At 49.9% G+C, this 19,993-nt stretch overlaps 1 protein-coding gene across 34 annotated transcripts in view; it reads right to left on the bottom strand.

The window, feature by feature from the left end:
• CRACR2A (calcium release activated channel regulator 2A) overlaps positions 1–19,993 on the bottom strand; it is a 176,244-nt gene that overhangs the window by 5,320 nt on the left and 150,931 nt on the right. For 9 of the 34 annotated variants that reach the window (XM_085025164.1, XM_085025159.1, XM_085025160.1 and 6 more), the window contains 3 exons: positions 13,561–13,662; positions 11,428–11,504; positions 6,815–9,684 (listed from right to left, as the gene is read on the bottom strand). In XM_085025164.1, coding sequence (XP_084881290.1) covers positions 9,600–9,684; positions 11,428–11,504; positions 13,561–13,662 — 264 coding nt within the window. In that variant the 3' untranslated portion in view covers positions 6,815–9,599. Of the gene's footprint in view, positions 1–6,814; positions 9,685–10,418; positions 11,505–13,553; positions 13,663–19,993 lie in introns of those variants that run through there. The other 25 variants (XR_014845465.1, XR_014845457.1, XR_014845463.1 and 22 more) reach the window with 6 other exon arrangements.

Here is a 19,993-nt window from a genome sequence, read left to right as displayed (position 1 = left end):
ATTATTATTATTGTCTTTTTAGGACTGCACCCGTGATATATGGAAGTTCCCAGGCTAGGGGTTGCATCAGAGCTACAGCTGCCGGCCTACACCACAGCTCACAGTAACGATGGATCCTTAACCCACTGAGTAAGGCCAGTGATGGAACCCACGTCCTCATGGATACTAGTCAGCCACAAAGGAAATGCCAGGATTATTTTTTAAAATAACAAAATAAATAAAACAATTCGAAAGAATAAATAAAAATAGACTAGTGAAAATAAAGTTCCTCATTCCAATGGGCACCCAAGACAGAGAGCTCCCTTGTGCATTGGGGCAGGGGGGAGGGAGCAGTAGGTGGCGCTGTTTTGGGAAAAGCCTCTCTCCAGATTTCAACCACGGCAATCCTGGCAGCCAGCCACCTGCCTGTAGGTGGAGGACATGCTGCAGGGCCCACTTATCAAATCTCAAAAGAGATGACGCTCAGGGGTTAAAAGGAATAGGGGTTAAATTACAGCAGGAGGAAATTAGGTTAGATCAACCAAAGTGGGCAGAGGCCCCAGAACATCTGAGGACAGACTGGGGCCTCTGCTGTGACAGCATCCCATGGAGCCACAGCTCACAAGGGGGTTACTGGGAGCTGTGGGGCTCTGGAGGGAGCAAACAGCCTTCCTGGAAATCTGAATGCATAGACCTGGGAAGGCTGGCTGTGCCTGCCTGGGCAGTGGGCCTGGAGCCAGCAGGGACCTCCTCATCTGGGACAGCAGGGGAATTGGTGAGCCCAGCTCTGGGCTCAGCCTGGGGTGCATTTGCACACAATAGCCAATGCAGATGACCTGGCCGGGCAGGGAGTGAGCTGAGTGAGGGCATGGGCATGTGTTGGGGGGGGGTGTCTCCTCTGAGTTGAGGGGGGCCCTAGATCCAGGGGGGCACCCAGACACTGCTCAGCCTACAGACGTCTGTGCCACTGAGAGAAGTGGGGATGGAGAGAGGGGGAGATGGGCCTCATGAATGAAAACCACTCTGGGAGGTGGTAAGAGAGGCGGGGAGGAAGGGAAGAGGGTGGGGCGGGCACAGAGGAAGGAAAATGCAGCCTCATCTGCTTGTTTGTGTTTCTTGTATTTAAGAGCCTGACTTCTAGCATATTTTTAAATCCATCAGACATGAAAGGCTGACTTAAATAGATCTGCAGTGTGAAGCTGGTAATTTTGCTTGCCACAGTGGAGGAGCTGGCAGGACGCTGGCTTGGATTCAACGCCTCTCCCCACGCCAGGGAAGCTGGAGAAGCTCGAATCTCTTGTGGCGCTTTTAGGCAGGTGCCTTCCTCCCCAACTGTGGGAGGGGATGGGGCTGGCGGGTGGGGGAGGGTAGAGGGAAACTGAACGTGAGACAGCAACTGCCAGACATTTTCCTGGTCCAGGGTCGCCTCCTGGTTTAACCCATGCTGGCTCCCTGGTCCACCTTATACTACATGCTTTCACTGCCATCCCAGCTCAAAGGAATCCTAGACTCCTGGGGTGGGGGTGGGGGTGGGGTCTGGTAATTCCTGGTATCTGGCTTCTCACCTGCATTCCTGAGAACAGAGCCTCAGCATCTGCTTGAATGCCTCTAGCGTCAGAAGACTCCCTACCTAGGGAGGCAGCCTGTCCCACTGCCAGACGGCACTCCCTGGGATAAACTTCCTTAGGATAAATCACTCCTCCCCCTGAGCTCTGCATCAATAGGTTCTAATCTGGTCCTCTTGGCATGATGCCAATGCCAGCCTTTCAGCCGTGAACACAGTATTCAGGACCCTCCCCAACTCCAACCCTTCCAAGCCTGCTAACCATTACCCCATAAATCTCTGCAAAACCGGAATATTTCTGTGCGCTAAATGAACATGTTACTGCTGTAGGAATGCAAATTTCTCAATGCAACAAAATTCCAGGAAATACAAAAGATTTTGTCATTTATTTCTGTTCTCATTCAACACACTCTAACCCTAACCCTAACCCTAACCCTAACCCTGCAGCCAGGCTAGGCCTACCTACCATTGGCATTCAGGGTAAGAGGTCCCCTCATCCCCAAGATCTTATTACAGAGGGAGGAGCCAAACTCCTACAGAGGAATGCGTGCAGGGGTAGACCTGTAGAGCAGGGCTGGAGAGAGGTTGGCTCAGGAGCCTAGGAACTGCTGTCATGGTGTTTTTATGACACGTTAATGTACAGTTGTAGGTTTTTAGGTGTTTTCTCTCCTTAGTGCATTGGCACTCAAGGATCATAAGCAAGCTTGCCTTCCTTTCCTGTTCCCTCATGACTTGACACAAACAGTGGGGGTTTAGAGCCCCTGTGTTTGGGCATTGAAGAGAATCCTTCACTCATAAATGTGAAAGAGGTGGTTTAAGAAATGTATTGTGGTGGAGTTCCCGTCGTGGCTCAGTGGTTAACAAATCTGACTAGGAATCATGAGGTTGAGGGTTCGATCCCTGACCTTGCTCAGTGGGTTAAGGATCTGGCGTTGCCATGAGCTGTGGTGTAGGTTGCAGATGCCACTTGGATCCCACTTTGCTGTGGCTCTGGCATAGGCTGGTGGCTACAGCTCTGATTCGACCCCTAGCCTGGGAACCTCCATATGCTTTGGGAGCAGCCCAAGAAATGGCAAAAACACAAAAAAAGAAAAAAAAAAAAAAGAAATGTATTGTGGTAAAATATACATAACATAAATTTACATTTTTAACCATTTACCAAGTATACAATTCTGAGGCATTAAATACATTCACATTTGTGTGTGTAGCCATCCCTCGTTACCCACCAAGTCCAGAACTTGTTCTTCATTCCAGAGTAAAAGTGTTTCATAAACGAGGCAGGCAAAGATGGTTTGATTAGGAGTATGGTAGCTGAAGTTTTAAGTCCACCCATCCACCCTTCTGGTGTCTGTTATGTGCAAGGCCCTAGTAAATATGAAAGTGAATGAGACCAGACCTCTGCCTGGGGGAGCCTGAGCCTGGATGCTGGCCCCATCCACCTTCAGTGGGGGAGAAGTTCTTAGACCAAGTCTCTATCTTGGAGGAGTGCAAGTTTTCCTGTTCTAGTAGCCCCAGGAAATGGGAAATGCTCTTACCTAAGCTTGGCCCAGTTACCCATTCATGTGGGTTTTTTTCTCACTTTCCTATTGTGTTTTGGTCTGGTCGGGAGACAGGTGTAATTACTCATGTTTGGCTAGAGCTTTTCTGATGACTAAGCCCTTTCCCCAGCATTCTCATTCAATCTGCACATGTCCAGTGAGCCCAGTAGGGCAGAGGGAACTCTTTTACAAACTGGGAAGCTGGGGCTCAGAGTATCAAACAGGTCCAGGTTCTGCCCAAGGCCACAAACTTGTCTGCAGGTTTTCACCCTGCACAGGTCTTTATGGGCTCGAGAAAGCCTTTGGGAGACACACTGCTTGGGCGAAGATGGCTGATTCTGCACAGGGAGAGGAGGACAGGGCAGGGAAGTAGCCTTTAATGCTCAGAGGCATGGAGCTCAAGTCACATTGACTATTGAGCTGCCTGCAGTACTGGATGGCTACCAGTGGTGGCTGTGGTAGCAGCAGGGTGATGAGATGGAGGCTCTGATGGGCCTGACAATGTCTGAAAGGCAACTGAGTGGCAGCAGCTGGAAAGCTACCCAGCACTTTGTTTCAAAGCCAGAAGCAGCACCTCATTTGAACCAGTGAGCAAACCCCACAGGTCTACTAGGCCACAGGGGTCAAGGTGGTCAGCTTCTGGGACCTGGGGCACCAGTGGAGTGACCCACAAAGTGGTGGGCCTTGCTCTTGAGACATGATGCTCTACTCTCAACCGGACTTTTAGGCAAACTCTGCTGGCCAGACACTGCACCTGACATGAGATGACAGAGATGAACACTTGTGCCCTCAGGAGATCAGTCCATGGTTGCTGTGTATAAATAGGCACCACGCACCATCTTTACAGAATGGGCCAGCAGCCCATGGAATGTGTGCTGAATTACCCCAGCCCTCTGCCATTGACCTAGCACCACATATACTCACTGAACCCCAGTTTCATACTGACATGACCCAAACTCATTCTGAGGCCCCTTGCGCACCATATGTTTCAGTTTTGTTTTCAAGTCAAAAAGGATTCCATTCTCTCTGATCATGTTGTTTGTACATTTTTTTTTTGCCTAGTAATACAATGTTTTCCTGTGTACTATTTATTTTTATAGGTCAGATGAATCCAGTCATAATTCATTATGATAGCAGAGACCTCACTGGTCCTTGGCGTCCTCATTTGTTGGGAACAGAGTCTCCTGGTGCTATGACAAGGGCTTGCCAGTACCACTTCTGAATCAGAGCCAAAGCCCTGATAAAGCTCAGCCTTTTGAAGAGGTCATTTCTTGGACCTGACTCAGTCTTGCCCCAGGATGATAAATGGGCCAGCCTCACCAATGCTCCTCAAGTCCCACATTGATTTCAGATCTTCTGCCAAGAACCACATGGCTTCCCAACCCCCATCATCTCCAGCATGGTTCTTCCTAAGTAGGGCACTTGGATTAGATTGGCTCCACTGGATTGTGTGAAGTGTGGAGTTAAGATGTTTTTTGTTACTGCTGCTGCTAATAATGAACACATCTATCAACAGAAATATTAATAGTTATGGAGTGAGGACGTTTAGAAAGCTCCTGTATCCTGCCAAAATCGCCATCACCACTCCACTGACACACACACCCCAGGATAAGAAGGGAGAGAATAACCAGTAATATAAAATCCTAGGGATTTTGACTGAATTGGTTGAAATTTGTAAAGTCACTTTCTGTTCCCCACATGATGGGAAGAGAGATGGCAGTATACCTACGGCCAGTCAGCAACAAGCCACTTAGGTCTTGGATTTTGTATGGTTATGTACTGTGATTTCATTATTTTGAAGTAATTAAACTGCTTTTTAAATAAGCTTCTGATGTGCTATCTTTCCACACCTACCCCTTTTCAGTGAAGCTTTGTAAACCATCTGAATTCCTGGCAGAAGTGGGAGCACTGCCTGAGGATTTCCAGGCTCCCTTCACTTTCCTAAGGAACTGGACATCTCCTTGAGCATTTCAGCTCCAGCAGGGCAGCCGGAAGCTCAAGGTGGAGGAGGTTTCTCAGATCTGAACAACTTCTGAGTTTCATATCCCTCCTACAAAGAGAAGAAAGACTTTGGAGAGGAGGTTAGGGGTGTGGCTAAGAAATTAGACAAGAGTCCTGGCTATGTCAAATGAAATGGGAGAAAGAAATGGCAAGCAGAGCTCGATTTGTGCACAGGGTAGATGGCTACCAATGTGGGGTCTTTGAAACTTCAAAGCAGCTATTTAAAATATGTTCAAAGACCTAAAGGAAACCATGTCTGAAGAATTAAAGGAAAATATAAGAATAATGTCTCACCATATAAAGAATATAAATAGTGAGACAGAAGTTATAAAAAAAAAGAATCAAACAGAAATTGTGGAGTTGATAAGTACAATAATAAAGATGAGAAATTCACTAGAGGGTCCCAATAGCATATCCGAGAAGACAGAAGAAAGAATTAGTGAGCTTGAAGATAGGGCAAGTGAGATTATCCAGTCTGAAAAAAACAAACAAACAAACAAAAAAAAAACAAATTAAAAAAATAAAGAAAAATGAACAGAGCCTCAGAAGCCTGCAGGACATCTTCAAGCATGACAACATATATATAACAGGGTCCTAGAAGGAAAGCAGAGGGAGAGGGACAGAAAGAATATTTTAAAAAGTAATAACCTCAAACTCCCCAAATTTGAAGAAATCCATTAATCCACACATCCAAGAAGCTTAACAAACTGCAAGTAAGATAAGCTCAAACAAAGCTATCACTAGATTCATCAAAATCAAATTGTTGAAAGACTAAGAACTTTGAAAGCAGCAAAAAGAACTTATCACATACAAAGGATCCTCAATAAGACAAACAGCTTATTTCTCGTCAGAAACCATGAAGGCCAGAAGTAGTGGATCATAAATCTAACATACTGATGGGAAGAAACCTTGTCAATCAAAAGTTCTATATCTGGCAAAACTATCTTTCAAAAATGAAGGCTAAGTTAAGATATTTCCAGGTAAAATTGGATCTGTCTCTAGCAGACCTTCCCTACAGAAATAATACTGAAATGAAGGGACACTAAATAGTAACTTGAATCAACATGAAGAAATAAAAAGCACTGGTAAAAGTAATTACATAAATAAATATAGAAGATGATACAAATGGTATTTTTTGTCACTCCTTTTTCTCTGATTTAAAAGACAACTGCATAAATAAATAAATATAAATTCTATATTGATGGGCATAAAATGTATAAAGATGTACTTTATAATAACAATGTAAGGGAGGCGAGAATGGACCTACTACACAGGAGCAAGCTTTTTATACTATTGAAATTAAGTTGGTATTAATTCACACCAGAGTGTTATAAATTAAGATATTAATAGTGATTCTCAGGGCACCCACCAAGAAAATAAATAAAACATATATACAATTACGAGAGAATTAAAACTGTACACTAGAAAATAAATAGTAAAATGGCTGACATAAATCATACTTTACCCATCACATTAAATGTAAACAGATTAAACTTTCCATTTGAAAGACAGAGATTGGAAGACATGATTTAAAAACATGATCCAACTACATGCTACCTACAAGAGGCCCACTTTAGAGTCAAAGGCACAAATAGGTTAATGGTAAAGGGATAGAAAAGATACATCATGCAGAAGATGTATCAACCAAAACAGATGGAGTGGCCATACTAACACCAGACAAAATAGACTTTAAGACAAAAAATCATGACTCAAGACAAAAAAACACACTTCATGATGATAAAGGGTTAATTTATCCAGAAAGCATAACAATAATAAACATACAGGAGCTTAAAAATAGAGCCCCAAAGTACATAAAGGCAACTGGGTTCTTCAAGAGTACAGGAGAAGCAACTCTGTTCTAAATATTTGACCCCATGACCCACTATGGTGCTTAATAATCTACCACTAGGGATTTACCTCTTTGGGTTAAAGTTTTACATCCCTTAGAGTTCTTTGCTAAAGTATAAATATGACCCTGAACACCACTGGCATTAACCTTAGCTGAAATTGCTTTAAGAGCCTTTGGAGCACTGATCACTAGTGACAGAGACTGAAGGTTGAGTCATTTACAGTGGAGGATGCAGGTGTGGTCTGGAATGGACCATAGGAGGAGGGGAATGAATCCAAGACTGAGTGACACTATTAACACTGAGGAAAGAGTACAGGGTGGGGAGGCGGGGGAGGAAGCTAGGATGAATGAAAAGACCCCAGGGAGACTGTGAGGGGAAATAAGTGCTGGACAAGGAGCAAAGTGAATAGGGTGTTGGTTTGGTGCTGGAGCTCGCAGTGGCCATGCAGGGCAGAGGCAGCAGCAGACCCAGGAAAAGCACAGGGAGTCAGAATAGGGAGCACACCTGGGAGCAGGGATGGTGATGACCACAGAGCATCCCCAGGGAAAAACACTGGGAACGGGTCTAGGCAACGGGCTGAGGTCTGGAGAACCACAGCAGGGAGGCAGAGTGGTGGGATGTAAGCCTACCTGGAAAACCAGGAAACTCGCAGGACAAAGACAGGCAGGGCCAAGAGGCAACACCAGGTTCAAGCTCAGAACAAATGGGCCAGACAAGCAGGCAGGCGAACGAGGTGGCGTCTGTGAGGTGCCTAGTTACGGAAAACACTTACTGTTAGCTGGTGCTAAATCTGAAGCCGGATCGAGGAAGTGATCCGGGCAGCAACTCAGTCTTGATAACAACAGCAGCCCCTCCTTGTCAGCCACTCCTTGAGTGTTCAGAGCTCTTCACATACACTGTCTCACATGGTACCTAAAACTTCCCTGTGCGGTAGGCATGGAAACCTCCCATCCACAGACGGCTAGGAAACCTGGTTAAGTGACTCGCTCAGGGCCAGCCTAAGTTGGACAATGAACGTGAGCCATCTGAGCAGGCACAACCCAAAGCATCAACAGCCCACCCCATATTTTACGGATGCAATGGGGGCCCAGGGAGGGAGTGGGCTTGCCCTGGTGCTCCGTGCTGGCTTTTGCTCCCCACCCACTGTGGGTGGGGAGGTGAGAGAAGTCTGCACAAGGCTGGCCCCTGCCTCTGGCCCAGGGGCTCTGATCCTCTTGCAGGTCTGGGCTGGACCACAAGTAACACCCTGCAGGGCTCTGGCCGGTGCTCCCCCCCTACCTGGCTGGCTACGTGCGGAGTCCTGAATGGTTTTCTTGGAGGGCTGTGTGGACATTTTCTGGCCCCTCCCTCCCTGCACACCCCACCCACTTTCCTGCAGGGGGTCTGGGTCTAGCCCCAGCAGTAATCGGCAGTCTCATCAAAGCTCCCGCCCAGGGCAAGAGCGCCCTCACCAGCCCCCAACACAGCCAGCGATGCTGGGCCACTGCCAGGGGCTGGGACCACACACCAGCCCAGATCAGCCCCCTTAATCCAAGTGCCCTATGTCGGTGCTGTCACAGGGGTGCCGAAGCCAACAGCCATGCTCTGTTCACCACTCAGACCCTGAGCCACTTAAAAAAAAAAAAAAAAATACAGCCTTCTAGAAAAAGTAAAATAAAATGAAGTCAGTAACTACAGTCCTGGTGTCAGGCCTCCCTGCCAGCCTGCCAATCTGCCCGGTTAATCATCAGGTACGACTTTCCAAGAGCTATTTTGAGAAACATGTAGAGAATGGCTTTTACGCAGCTATATATACCTCATTGATACCCTCGGACGTGGTCGCTCCGTGTAGCAGCACATGGTTCTGCTCCCCCGGTTTTCTTCCCATCTCTGCGTCAAAGTCAAGCAGTGAGCAAGCCCACTCCCTGACCCCAAGCATACAGTTATCACCCACATCCCTTGGAGTCAGGGGTGTGAGTGAGCAGAGGGCAGGAAGGCTGTGGGTTTTGTAAAGCATGGCTCCAGAGAACCCAAGGCGACCATTACTGAAGGGGTGGAGGCTGTGGAGAGGGCGGGGCCCTGAAGCTTGGGAAGGAGCAGGACCCCGGGGCGGAGAGGGGGGAGCAAGATGCAGGTGCCCTGGTCTGCTTCTCTCAACACCCACGGGCATCTCAAGGTCCACGAAGCACGTGCCAAAGGCATCCCACTGACATCCAGAGAACAGGCTCCAAGGCCAAGCCAACCACCCTGGCCTTGCCCAGCGCTGCGTCTTTGGCCTACAGGAAGCAGCAAGTCTGCCCTGCACGGTTGCCATGGCAACCCCGGGAGCCCAAGGGCAGTGGGGGAGAAGGGTGATGGAGAAGGCACGCAGTGGCTTTTCTGGAAAAGCCCATCTGTTTCTCTCCCCCAGGAAACCAAGCTGGTGGGTGGTGGTAGGGGGGCTGGGTGTGGAAGGAACAGGCATCTGGGTCTCCCCAGAGGAGGGAGAGAAAGACTCTAAGATGCTCCAAGGGCAGCTCTCCTGACAGGATCTGCTTCTCTTCCTTTGGGTGGAAGGCATGTCACTGACCAGGACAAAGGTCTGGGTGGGCCCCTCGGTGGGTGGGGGTGCCTGTGCAGGAGTCCGTGTGCAGGAGACAGGGGAGTCCTGTGGCCACAGGCCCGGGCAGGGGTCCCAGGAGGCCGGTATCAGCCGCAGCAGGCTTTCTTCTTGGTGAGGCGGTCAACCTGAACGGTTTCCTCCCTCACTGTGTCTTCTTGCTCCTTGAGGATCCTGGGAGAGGAGAAAGTAGAGTGTCAGGAGCAGAGGAGCCGCTGGGCATCTCAGGTCACAGGCCATCTGGGTCAGAGTGAGGGCCCCAGCCTCCCCAGAGCACCCGAGAGAGGGAACTCCAAGTCTCCCCACCAGAAGCACAGGTGCATGGCTATAATCAATAAAGCCAGAATGTAGTCAATATGGCTCCTTCCCAACACCTCCTCCAGGAAGCCTCCCCGGATCTTCCAGGTGGTTTGTGTGCCCCCTGAGAGCACTGGGCGCCTTCTTCTGCGGAAGCCCCATCACTGGTGTAATGCACAGCTTCCGAGGTGGGCTCCCTCAGCAGAGAGTGAGATGCTGAGGGCGGAGACTGTATCTTTGGTCTCCGTGTCTCTGCAGCCTGTTACAGTACCTGGCACACAGAAGAGGCTCACAATTATACTTACTGGTTATTAGCATTGTGGAGGGGCTTCCCATGTGGCCACAGCTCCAGATTAAATATAAGAGGTGAGGAGTTCCCGCTGCGGCTCAGAGGTTAACAAATCCGACTCGGAACCATGAGGTTGCAGGTTCAATTTCTGGCCTCGCTCAGAGGGTTGAGGATCCGGTGTTGCCATGAGCTGTGGTGTAGGTCACAGACGCGGCTCAGATCCTGCGTTGCTGTGGCTATGGTGTCGGCCGGCGGCTAAAGCTCTAATTAGACCCCTTGCCTGGGAACCTCCATATGCCGCGGGTGCGGCCCTAGAAAAGACAAATATATATATATATGAGGTGAAAGATTAAAAATAGCATTAAGTATCTTATCCCTGCTTTATACTTTCAAAGATCCTTCGCCTGAAGCATCTCTTCTGATTTTCACAACAGCACTTGAGTGGACAAGGAAGGTAGGATGGGTGTTTCTATGTTGAGGGCAAAGCTCAGAGAGGCAGGGTCACTTGCCCCTGGAATCAGTGGCAGAGAAAACCCTAGAATTTCCCCCATAAATCCCTCGGTCTTCCAGAACTCCACGACCTCTCCAGCCCACAGGAGAAGCTGTTCTGGGCTCTTAATTACTCAAAAATAGTTTTAGATTTGAATGAATGAATGCTGAGCATGAATGAGCACTAGTCAGCATTTGCTGGGTAGGTTGACGGACAGATGGACTGATGGACTGATAGATGGATGGACAGATGGATGGATGGATGGACGGATGTTTGGATAGAAGGACAGATGGATGGGTGGATGGATGGATGGAAGGACTGGTGGATAGATGGATGAACAAGTGAATGTCTGAGGACTGGAAATGGAGCCTGTATAGTCTGTTCCCTCAATTTCAGGGTAGGCAGCAGTTTATAGGACCAATTCTTTGAGCACTGTCCCCTTGGATACCTCTGTCCCCCATCTCAGACCCTCTCCTTGGCTCCCTCTGCCCCAGGAGCCCATATTACAGTGTTCTTGCTTCCAGCCAGCTGCTGGCTAATCCTTGCTAAAATGTTAGCCAGCATCCAGGGGTCTGGATATGACCTTTCCCAGGAGCATTTGCATTTAAAAGGAAGATCCCTGGGAAAAAGGCAGCCTTTAAGACACAGAAGACTGCTGGGGGGTGAAAGCAAGGAGGCTTTCTTTTTGTCATTGTGTTTCAGAGGGCTGCCCCCGGGGCCCCTGGGGTCCCATACAGAGGCCTAGGCCTCCAGCCCCTTTACCCAGCCAGATGAGAGGGACAGAGGGACGGAGGAACCAGCCCAGGGGGGTCCTGCCTCCCATTGAGTTGAGTCTCTTTACCTGGCCAGATGGAGCAAGGACTCTTCCGCGTTGTGACCAGAAAAGGCGCTGCATTCATAGAAGATCAGGTTGTTCTCCTGGAATCACAGAACAAGGGGAGTGAAGAGGGGGGTGGGGGTGGGGGCAGGAGGGGACCATGGTGGGGGGAGAATGCCTTCTGCATCATCCACACCCCCACTACCTCTCACCCACACCCCACTCCTTACAAGGTCAATTTCTGTCCCTTAGGCTCCCCAACTCCTGCCGGTTCTGGATCCATCTCCCCCGTGAGCTATAACAACTGTGGAACAGCAGAGCCTACACTGCCAGACAGATGGACTGATGGACTGATAGATGGATGGACAGATGGATGGATGGATGGACGGATGTTTGGATAGAAGGACAGATGGCCTACACCTTCTGGAACGGCTGCCCTGTGTATATATACGGCTCCTTTCCCTTCCATGCCAGCCTGTGACACTGGCAGAGACACAGGGTCCAGGGTGGGCAATACCCTTCCCAATTTGCAGGCAGAGAAACTGAGATTCAAGAGGGTACGGTGGGCAGGTGGGCCTGTTTGGGTCACAATAGGGCTCCGGGCAGCTTGCCTTCCCCAGGACCCCAGCCCAGCTCATGAATAATCACGGATTAATTAATAATAATCATGGCTGTCCCCTCGGTCAGCGTGGGCACCTCGGGACAGCTGCTCATCACTTCACTAGGCAGAGGGTGGACTATGAGCATGGGGGAGGGGCCTTGGCCAAGGTTCATGCTCTCCCTTTTATGGCTCCGTTAATGGTTTCCTGCTTCTTAATGCCAATGCTAATGGCATCTGGCATGAGCCCTGGGGGCTGATGCCCTGTGGGGATGGGCTCCATCCCCTGCCCTCCTCCTCTGTCCAACCTTGACACCCCCTTGATCTGTGGAAGGACGAGGGCTCCCTGGGGGCAGGGGGACACATGGAAGCTAGGGTTGGGAGACAGCTCTGCCTTCCAGCTTCAAGTCTTGACCCCACCACTGAGCCTGGGTGATCATTTGAATTAATCATTTAATTTCTCTGAGCCACGGTTGTTTTCTTTTTTAGTTACAAAAAAAGAAAGAAAAAAGGAAATAGGATGATAAAAATACAGGTCTGCAGCTCTTTAATCCTTGGATCCAGATATATTTTGGAATCCAGAATTCTTGAGTTTTAGAAAGATAATACATGTCTGTAACATATATTCTATAATAGCCTCTGTGGGTCTGAGATGGCACCCTCTAATCAAATATGTTAATATGTCTTCAGTGAAACATTTGAATATTCATTCAAAATGAGGTAAACAAAAACCATAAATAGCCTCATATCAGTTCTGGTTGGGTTTTTCTTCCAAATGAAATGCAAAAAGCCTTTGTGCTCAGAGTTCTGTGGGCTGGGAATTGTGTACATGGCCCCTGGACACACAGCTGCCCAGGGACCCCCCACAGACCACCTGCAGGCCTGTCTTCCCCACCTCCTGAGGTCATGAGTCCTTGTCTAGGGCAAGCACACTAAGAACCATGGAGTCCTGAGACCTGGGAGGTACTAACTCCCCAGACACACAGTTCCCTGGACACTGTGGAGGCAGCCAAGGAGTAAGCCCGGTTTGTGTTGCTGCCTGATTTCCATCAAGCTGGGCTGGTTTCCTTCTCGGGCAAGAGGGCTGATGCTTATTTTAATGGTTGGTTTTCCAGGGCTGCCCTGACTTTATCTTGAGTTTGCAGCTTGAAGGCTCCATCTTGGTGGGAAGGATGAATGCTCTCCAAGAGCTGTCCAAGGTTGAGCACCCTGCCTGGCAGGTAGTGAGTGTTTCATCCTTGAAGGTGACCAAGTGGGGAAATGCAAATGATGGGATTCAAGCATCAGATGAGGGACTGAAAAAGCGAACCTCTTAAGGATTCACGGTTCTGAGTTCTGAGAAAGGGAATTTGGGAAACTCCCCATAGCCGAGTCAAGTCCATCTCATAGCCTTGGCTCTCAGGGTAGGTCCACACCAACGGCAGGTGGACAGTCCCCAGGGTGCCAGCATAGCATCCAGGCCACTTCCCAGGGAAGGTTCCCACCCTGCCTCTTGGGCACATGCTCCACTGCCCTGGAGGTCCCACCTGTCCCGAGAGGCGGGAATGCTCACCCCTCACCTTGGCCAGCTGCTCTCCCAGGCCCCGGGGCACTTCCCGCTCTTTCTCATTGTCGATTTTGTTGCCCAGCAGCAGGACGGGAATGCGGTCTCCTACAGCTTCCTGGGGAACAGACAACACCCCAACTGAGAGGAGCATCCACTAGAAGAACCCAGAAGGGCAGGTGGAAAGGCTGGCTGGAAAGACACAAACTGGCTTGTGAATCCCCGTTGCCACACAGGCCAGGCGATGACAGATGACAGAGTCACCCCAAAGTGGAGAGGAGTCCAACCCTGTCTCCCAGAGCCTCTGTTTGCAGGGCTTCTGCGAGGGGCCCGAGGCTGCCTCTGGCTGCCTCCAAGCCTTCGGACCCCCTGCCCCGCTCCTTGCATCCTGGATGGAACATGCGGGCTCGCCCTGTCGGGGCAGGATGAGGGCACAGCTCATGCTGATAAAGGAGGTGTCTGGACAGAGCCCCGAGGGCACTCCCCAATGACCAGCCTTGGTCTCCGTGATCGGAAGGATCCAGGAGTTGCCGCAATGGGCTTTGATGGTGGTCTAGGGGCTGCACGGTCAGCAGCGGCACCTCCAGGGGCCTCACGCTGGGTGCGCCACTCCCTGAGGGTCAAGCCCAAATCCCACCGTGGTCCTGGGTCCCCCGTGCCAGATACATGACTGTCGTCTGCCTCCTTGGAGGTCACACAGGGATCCCTGTGGTGGGTGCCCTGGCTCTGAAGGAGCCCTGATCAGGAAGGACTGGGGGCCACACGTGTCACGCTGTGGGGGCCAGAGGAACAGGTTTATTCCAGGGCTTAACCCCAACTTCTCTTCCAGGGGCTGTGGTGTATCAACCAGGGGCCTGCACCCCAGGATCCCTGCACCCTAAGGTCTGCACCGCAGAGTTCCCACCCCTCAGGCTCCCGCACCCCAGGGTCCCTGCACCCTGAGTCCTTGTAAGCTGGGACGATTACGTGGGTCTCTCCTGAGGGCAAACAAGAGCCCAGGATGCACAGCTGCTGAGCAAGTCAATTCAGTAACATTCAGCTTTCTGTAGGTTGTTATTTTTGCCTTGTGAGGTATTTAATTGGGGGCTTTTAATCATAATTTGGTAACAAATGGTTATTCACTGTAGCTCTGTTTTACTAAGCAGAAAGGGCTGTGGGATTCCCGAAGCCGAGCAGGGGTTACAGTTTGGCCAACCGTTCCGCTGGACCGCAGCCCATCAATGCCCACGGTCCATCCGACAGGGTACCCACTTTGAGTTTAAAAGCCATTACATTTGCAAGGAAGCCTCTGTGGTTCCTCAGTCTATACCTCTGTTTTACTCACCGTGCAGCAGTGAAAAAATTCTCCTTTTTTAAATAAGAGCATTAAAACTCCGAGAATCCCAAAGAACATCCAAGGGCAAGTCAGAGGTATGAGACCCACTCTTTAGTGTGTGGGGTCACTGTTTTCTAATCTTTGGCTCTAAATTCTTACTTCCGGTGACCTTTCTGCTATTTGTTGCCTTATGAACCCAAACTTTCGAAAGGCAGTATTTTCACATATTTGCGGTGAGATGGTCATGAACCTTCTTAAAGACTCAAAGGCACCCCAAGATCTTAGGGTGTCTCTGACCCACCAGAAGTGGATCCACTTAAGTGCACGGTGGTTGATGTGTTGGGTGGACTGCATCATACTCTAATTATCCACAAGTAAAAAGCCTGCTGAGAGCGGTGTGGATGCGGGGACCACGGGTTCCCTCTTAACTGGACCATGGGGCCCGGGAACACCCGTTCCCCGCTGTGTGCTGTGCTGCAGTAACTCATGTGAAAAGTTTTTCACAGAAAAGGAAGAGGAGAGGAAGAAACAGGAAAATGGGCCAAAAGACTTGCTGTTTGGAGCACACGAGAGAGAGATATTTGTAGCCCGATGTGTGAGGAATGACTAAGGCTTGTGGGATTTCTTGACATGGAAATGCTCTGAAAATAAGAGCATCAGACCTGAACCCTCCCAAGTGGAGTTCTAACCTGGACTCTGTCCTATGGGTTGTGGGCGATGGCTTGTTTCCTCCTTCCTTGCTCAAGGGAAGCTGAGCCCCGAATGACCCAAGGGGACAGGGACGAGGTAGGGAGGAGTCAGCCTGGCCTCTGGGCCCAGCACCATGAGCAGCTGGGCTGCCTCTTGGAAGAGAGGGGCAGGCTTCCTTAAAGCAAATCCTTAAAGCAAATCCTGGATTTATAAAAACAAAAGAGCTTTAAAGGAGCAGGAATAAAAAGCCCAGCCCCCAGCTGGAGCTGTGTTCTCTGCAATTTGCTTTGTTTGCCTTTCTCTTTGTCTCTCTCTCTCTCTCTTTTCTTAGGGCCACACCTGTAGCATAAGGAGGTTCCCAGGCTAGGGGTGGAATTGGAGCTTCAGCTGCCGGCCTATGCCACAGCCACAGAAATGCAGGCTCCGAGCCACATCTGCAACCTAGACCACAGCTCACATCTGCACTGTATGCTTAGCCCACTGATCAACGCCAGGGATCGATCACGCATCCTCATGGACACCAGTCAGGTTCTTAACCCGCTGAGCCACAGCGGGAACTCCTGTTCTTCTCTTATACAAGCTCGCTTCCCTTCCACCACAGGCCCTGGGCTGCACTAATGGGAGAGAATCCGGCCTGTCTCCAAAGATATGACCACAATAAGTGAGATGGCACATCAGGCTGGGGTGTGTGCTACCCACTGTGGGCAGCCAGGCATGCTCACCCTGGCCCCAGATTAATCCCCGATGCTGAAGGCTGGGGCTGGGCTGGCGGGTTGGGGGGCTCTCACGTCCTCTCTGATTTTAACCTTGAACTACCTGCTCGAATTTTATACCTTTCTCCTAATGAGGGTGTCAGCCTGCACTCTGCTTGGATAAAGATGCTCAACAATTATCCACCAGATGAAGCAAGAGTTCCTTTTAAAAGTTCAAAGGGCACCTCCTTTGGTGAATAACACCAAGGCCACCCAATGTCTGACGACATTTTTATAGATGTTGGTAAAATCATGTGGGCACGCCAGGTCAGAGGGAAGGACAAAACTCCTGGGCTGGGCACAGACTATGCAGGAGGTCTGGGCTCTGCCCGGCTCTGCCCAGCTCTGTCTCTCAGGGGACCTGCCTGGACCCCTCCTCTATTCCCCTTCTACTCCCTGAGTGTGAGGTGGGCTCCAGAGCTGGCTTCTGCTCTTCAACTAACACAGAAGCCTCTCTCCAACTTTGATCGCTTCAGTGGCCTTTCTCTGAATTTGAGCTTCTTGGAAGACAGTACTTGATGAAATTCAAAAGATTACCCATCTCTGACCTTAAATATCAGGAGCTGTCAACAGGGAGCAAGGGTTGGCTTTCAGCTCAGGTTGTGCAGCTGTTGCGTTTGGTTGGCCGCAAAGTGCGTGAGAAAGAGTGTGTGTGTGTGTGTGTGTGTGTGTGTGTGTGTTAATATCTATTTTCTGGGAGGCAAGAAAAAGCACGTAGCCAGGCAAGTGTTGCTATTTCTCCGGAGCCAGAACAAAAAAATTTCTCAGCATATTAAAGCATGCAGTTTTGCTAAGAAAAAAAAATGTCTGCAAAATTATATCTTGGGGGTTTCCATATTTATCCGCCCCCTGGACGATGAGTCAAAACAAGATTTATTTGCGTAGTTCGTTCTAAACTGCCAGCACTTCAAGCTCAACTTGGAACGTGGGAAAAAAAAATCAAACTGCTATTTTTTGCTGAGTGTTATACATTGTCACCAGCGACAAAGATCACAGAGTGAGAGCCAGCCGGCCATCCAGGAAGGCTGCAGAACTGTTCTGCTGTGAGACGGAAGCCAGAAGCCCCGAAAGATGAAGAACATCTATTTTTCAGAAGCAGATGTATGATGGGGGTGAGTGTGCGGGGGCAGGGTGCAGTGGCAAAGCTCTGGCTGTGCTCCCTGACAAGCTGCGGGTCCTCGGACAAGTGACTCTCAGAATTTCTCATCTATAAAACAAGAGGCTACTGGAGATTAATCTCCACATTGTTTTTCCAGCTCAGAGTCACTGGTCTTGCTCGTTAATGACTCCAGTCGGTTAGATTCCATGTCCTTGACAGACAGTCCTGACAGGACAGTGCTCTCAGAAGGACTGAAAGACCCAAAGGGAAGCTGGTACCCAGGACTGCGGACACTGGGCACCAATGATCTGGATTCAGGAGAGTTACCAGCCCATCAGGCTTGTACCAAATCTCACTTTCTCTACCTGGTACAGTCTTCAGATATCCAGGGTACCTAAACATGGGGCCTTTAGAGCCTTCCTCTAGACTGAATGGGTGAACTGGTCCCACGCAGCAGAGATGAGAGTTGGGAATGCTGAGTTGGCAGGAAGGTTTGATTTTTCTGTAAGTGTCCGGAAGAGGTAAAATGGCAGGAGAGTCAGCTCAGAGTGAGCCTGGGCCCAGCTTGGGTTTCTCCTGCAGGAGGCCTGCGGGCAGGTGGGAGACGACGGGGCAGGGCAGTTGCCTTTCTCTTAGGCCCACAGAGTTAGGTTCCCTCGGGGTTCTCACATCCACACACACACCTGCTCCATCCTGCCCCCTCCCCCCACGAGAGCCAAATGCCATCCCCTGTAGAACACGGGGGCCAGGAGGAGCCTCCCAGAGTCTCTGATCCACTCCTTCAAAGGTGACTGTACCCCCTTTCATGGCCAGTGGCTGGCTGAGCTGGGCGGTGAGAACTGCCTTTTCAGGGAACACCGGGCCTCCCCCAGCAGCCGTTCCCATCCCCATAAGCTCCTCCAGAAGTCAGTCTTTGCTGTGTATAATCCATGGCGACTTCACGCCTTTCCTCAGATACCGCTTTGCAGGTCCGGGGGAGAAGGGGTGCTGAGAACAGAGGGCCACCGTTCCCTTGATAATTACGATCCAGAACCTGAAGCCTGTTATTACAGCGTCCCTTCCACCTTCCCTTCTCCGTGGAAATTCAAGGTGCACCACAAACATCACGTGCCCATTATCTTCCGTCCCTCCCACCCCCCATCAAATTCAGTGTCAAGTTCTTATCTATCACCTGACGTCTCTGATTGCTGGTTGCCAAGGCAGAAAGACTCAGCTTCTCAAGAATCCTGAGAACAAGTACATTGATTATGCCACCGCTCCACGCCTTCAGAACACGCTCCACCCCCGACACGGCCTCCTGCACCTGCTCACGGAAACCTGGGCCATCACGCCGAATCCTCCAGAGCATCTCGCTCGTGCTGGATGCGTGGGTCATACCCAGCAAATTCTTGCTTAAGGACACAGACGTCTTTGAAAAGGATTCAGAAATTGTGCTTCTCAAAGTGTGGTCCCTGGACCAGCAGCATCGGTCTCAGCTGAGAACTTGTTAGACTCTCAGGCCCCAGCCCACACCTGCTGAGCCAGAATCTGTAATTGAACAAAGTCCCTGGGAGATTCCTGCATGCGGACAGATTCAAGTTCAAGAAGCACTTGTTTAGCTTGGGAACCTTGGCAGCTGAGACTCAAAACTACCTGGGGGACTTGAACTTTTTTTTTTTTTTTTTTTTTTTGTGAGGGGTGGCATGGGGATTTCCAGGTCATGCCTTCTTCTATTTGGGAGAGAAGACCCTGGTATCTGTTTTGTTTGAAAACCCCACAAGGACCCTGATATTCATCCACGTTTGGAATCATCATTTAAAATTTACCTGAACCTTCTGCTAAAAATTTAAAGCAGGAAAATGCAAACGACAACTTATATAGAAAAGCCCCAGCCACATATGGATAATTCTGAGTTAACCACGGATGGATCTGCCATCTCAGCTTAGCTTCCATGGGGGATCTGGTGAGGTGTGAGCAGGCGATGCTTTCCAAACCTCCCCTGGGCGGGAATAGGCTGGTCACACCGAGCTCGCCCAGTTTTCTGCAGAATGACTGAACTCATGCTTTCAGCTGTGTTCCTGGCCTTCTGACATTACTTTACCTCCACCAGCACCTCCACATTCAGCTGGAAGTTCCACTCCCCTGCAAGATCCGAGGCTCTCTGTGCAAAATAGGGGGCTTTTGAAACGACAGCCCCATAAGGGCAGAGAGTGTAGTTCTGAAAAATTTGTCTTAATCCATCCCTACTAGTCCCAGACTATGTGAATGGCCTCTTCCCAGCTTTAGTACACAGCCATCCCTCGGTATCTGCAAGGGATTGCTTCCAGGACCCCTGCGGGTACCAAAAGCCTCTGGTGTCCAAGTCCCTCATATAAAATGGTGTGGTACAGTCAGGCCCCCTGCCCCAAATCTGCGGGGTCTGCATCCTCGGGTTTGGTGTGTGTGGAAGCCTCACTGCACATTTATCAAAATTTAGATACAGGGAACATAGCTGGGAAAAGAATAGGGACCTTGAAGAGGTCACGACCTCAATTTCTTCATTTGAGAACAAGATGGTTGTATCACATCAGTGATTTTCAAAGGGAGACCCTCTTGTCTAATGAAATTGTAGCTG

The sequence above is a fragment of the Sus scrofa genome, chromosome 5 (assembly GCF_054392235.1).
Source record: "Sus scrofa isolate SSC_HxYL_T2T_F1_AM1 chromosome 5, Sscrofa_HxYL_maternal_Yorkshire_Landrace_v2.0, whole genome shotgun sequence".
Lineage (NCBI taxonomy): Eukaryota > Metazoa > Chordata > Mammalia > Artiodactyla > Suidae > Sus > Sus scrofa.
The sequence above is the reverse complement of the archived record's forward strand: the minus strand, read 5'-3'. Positions and strand labels throughout refer to the sequence as shown.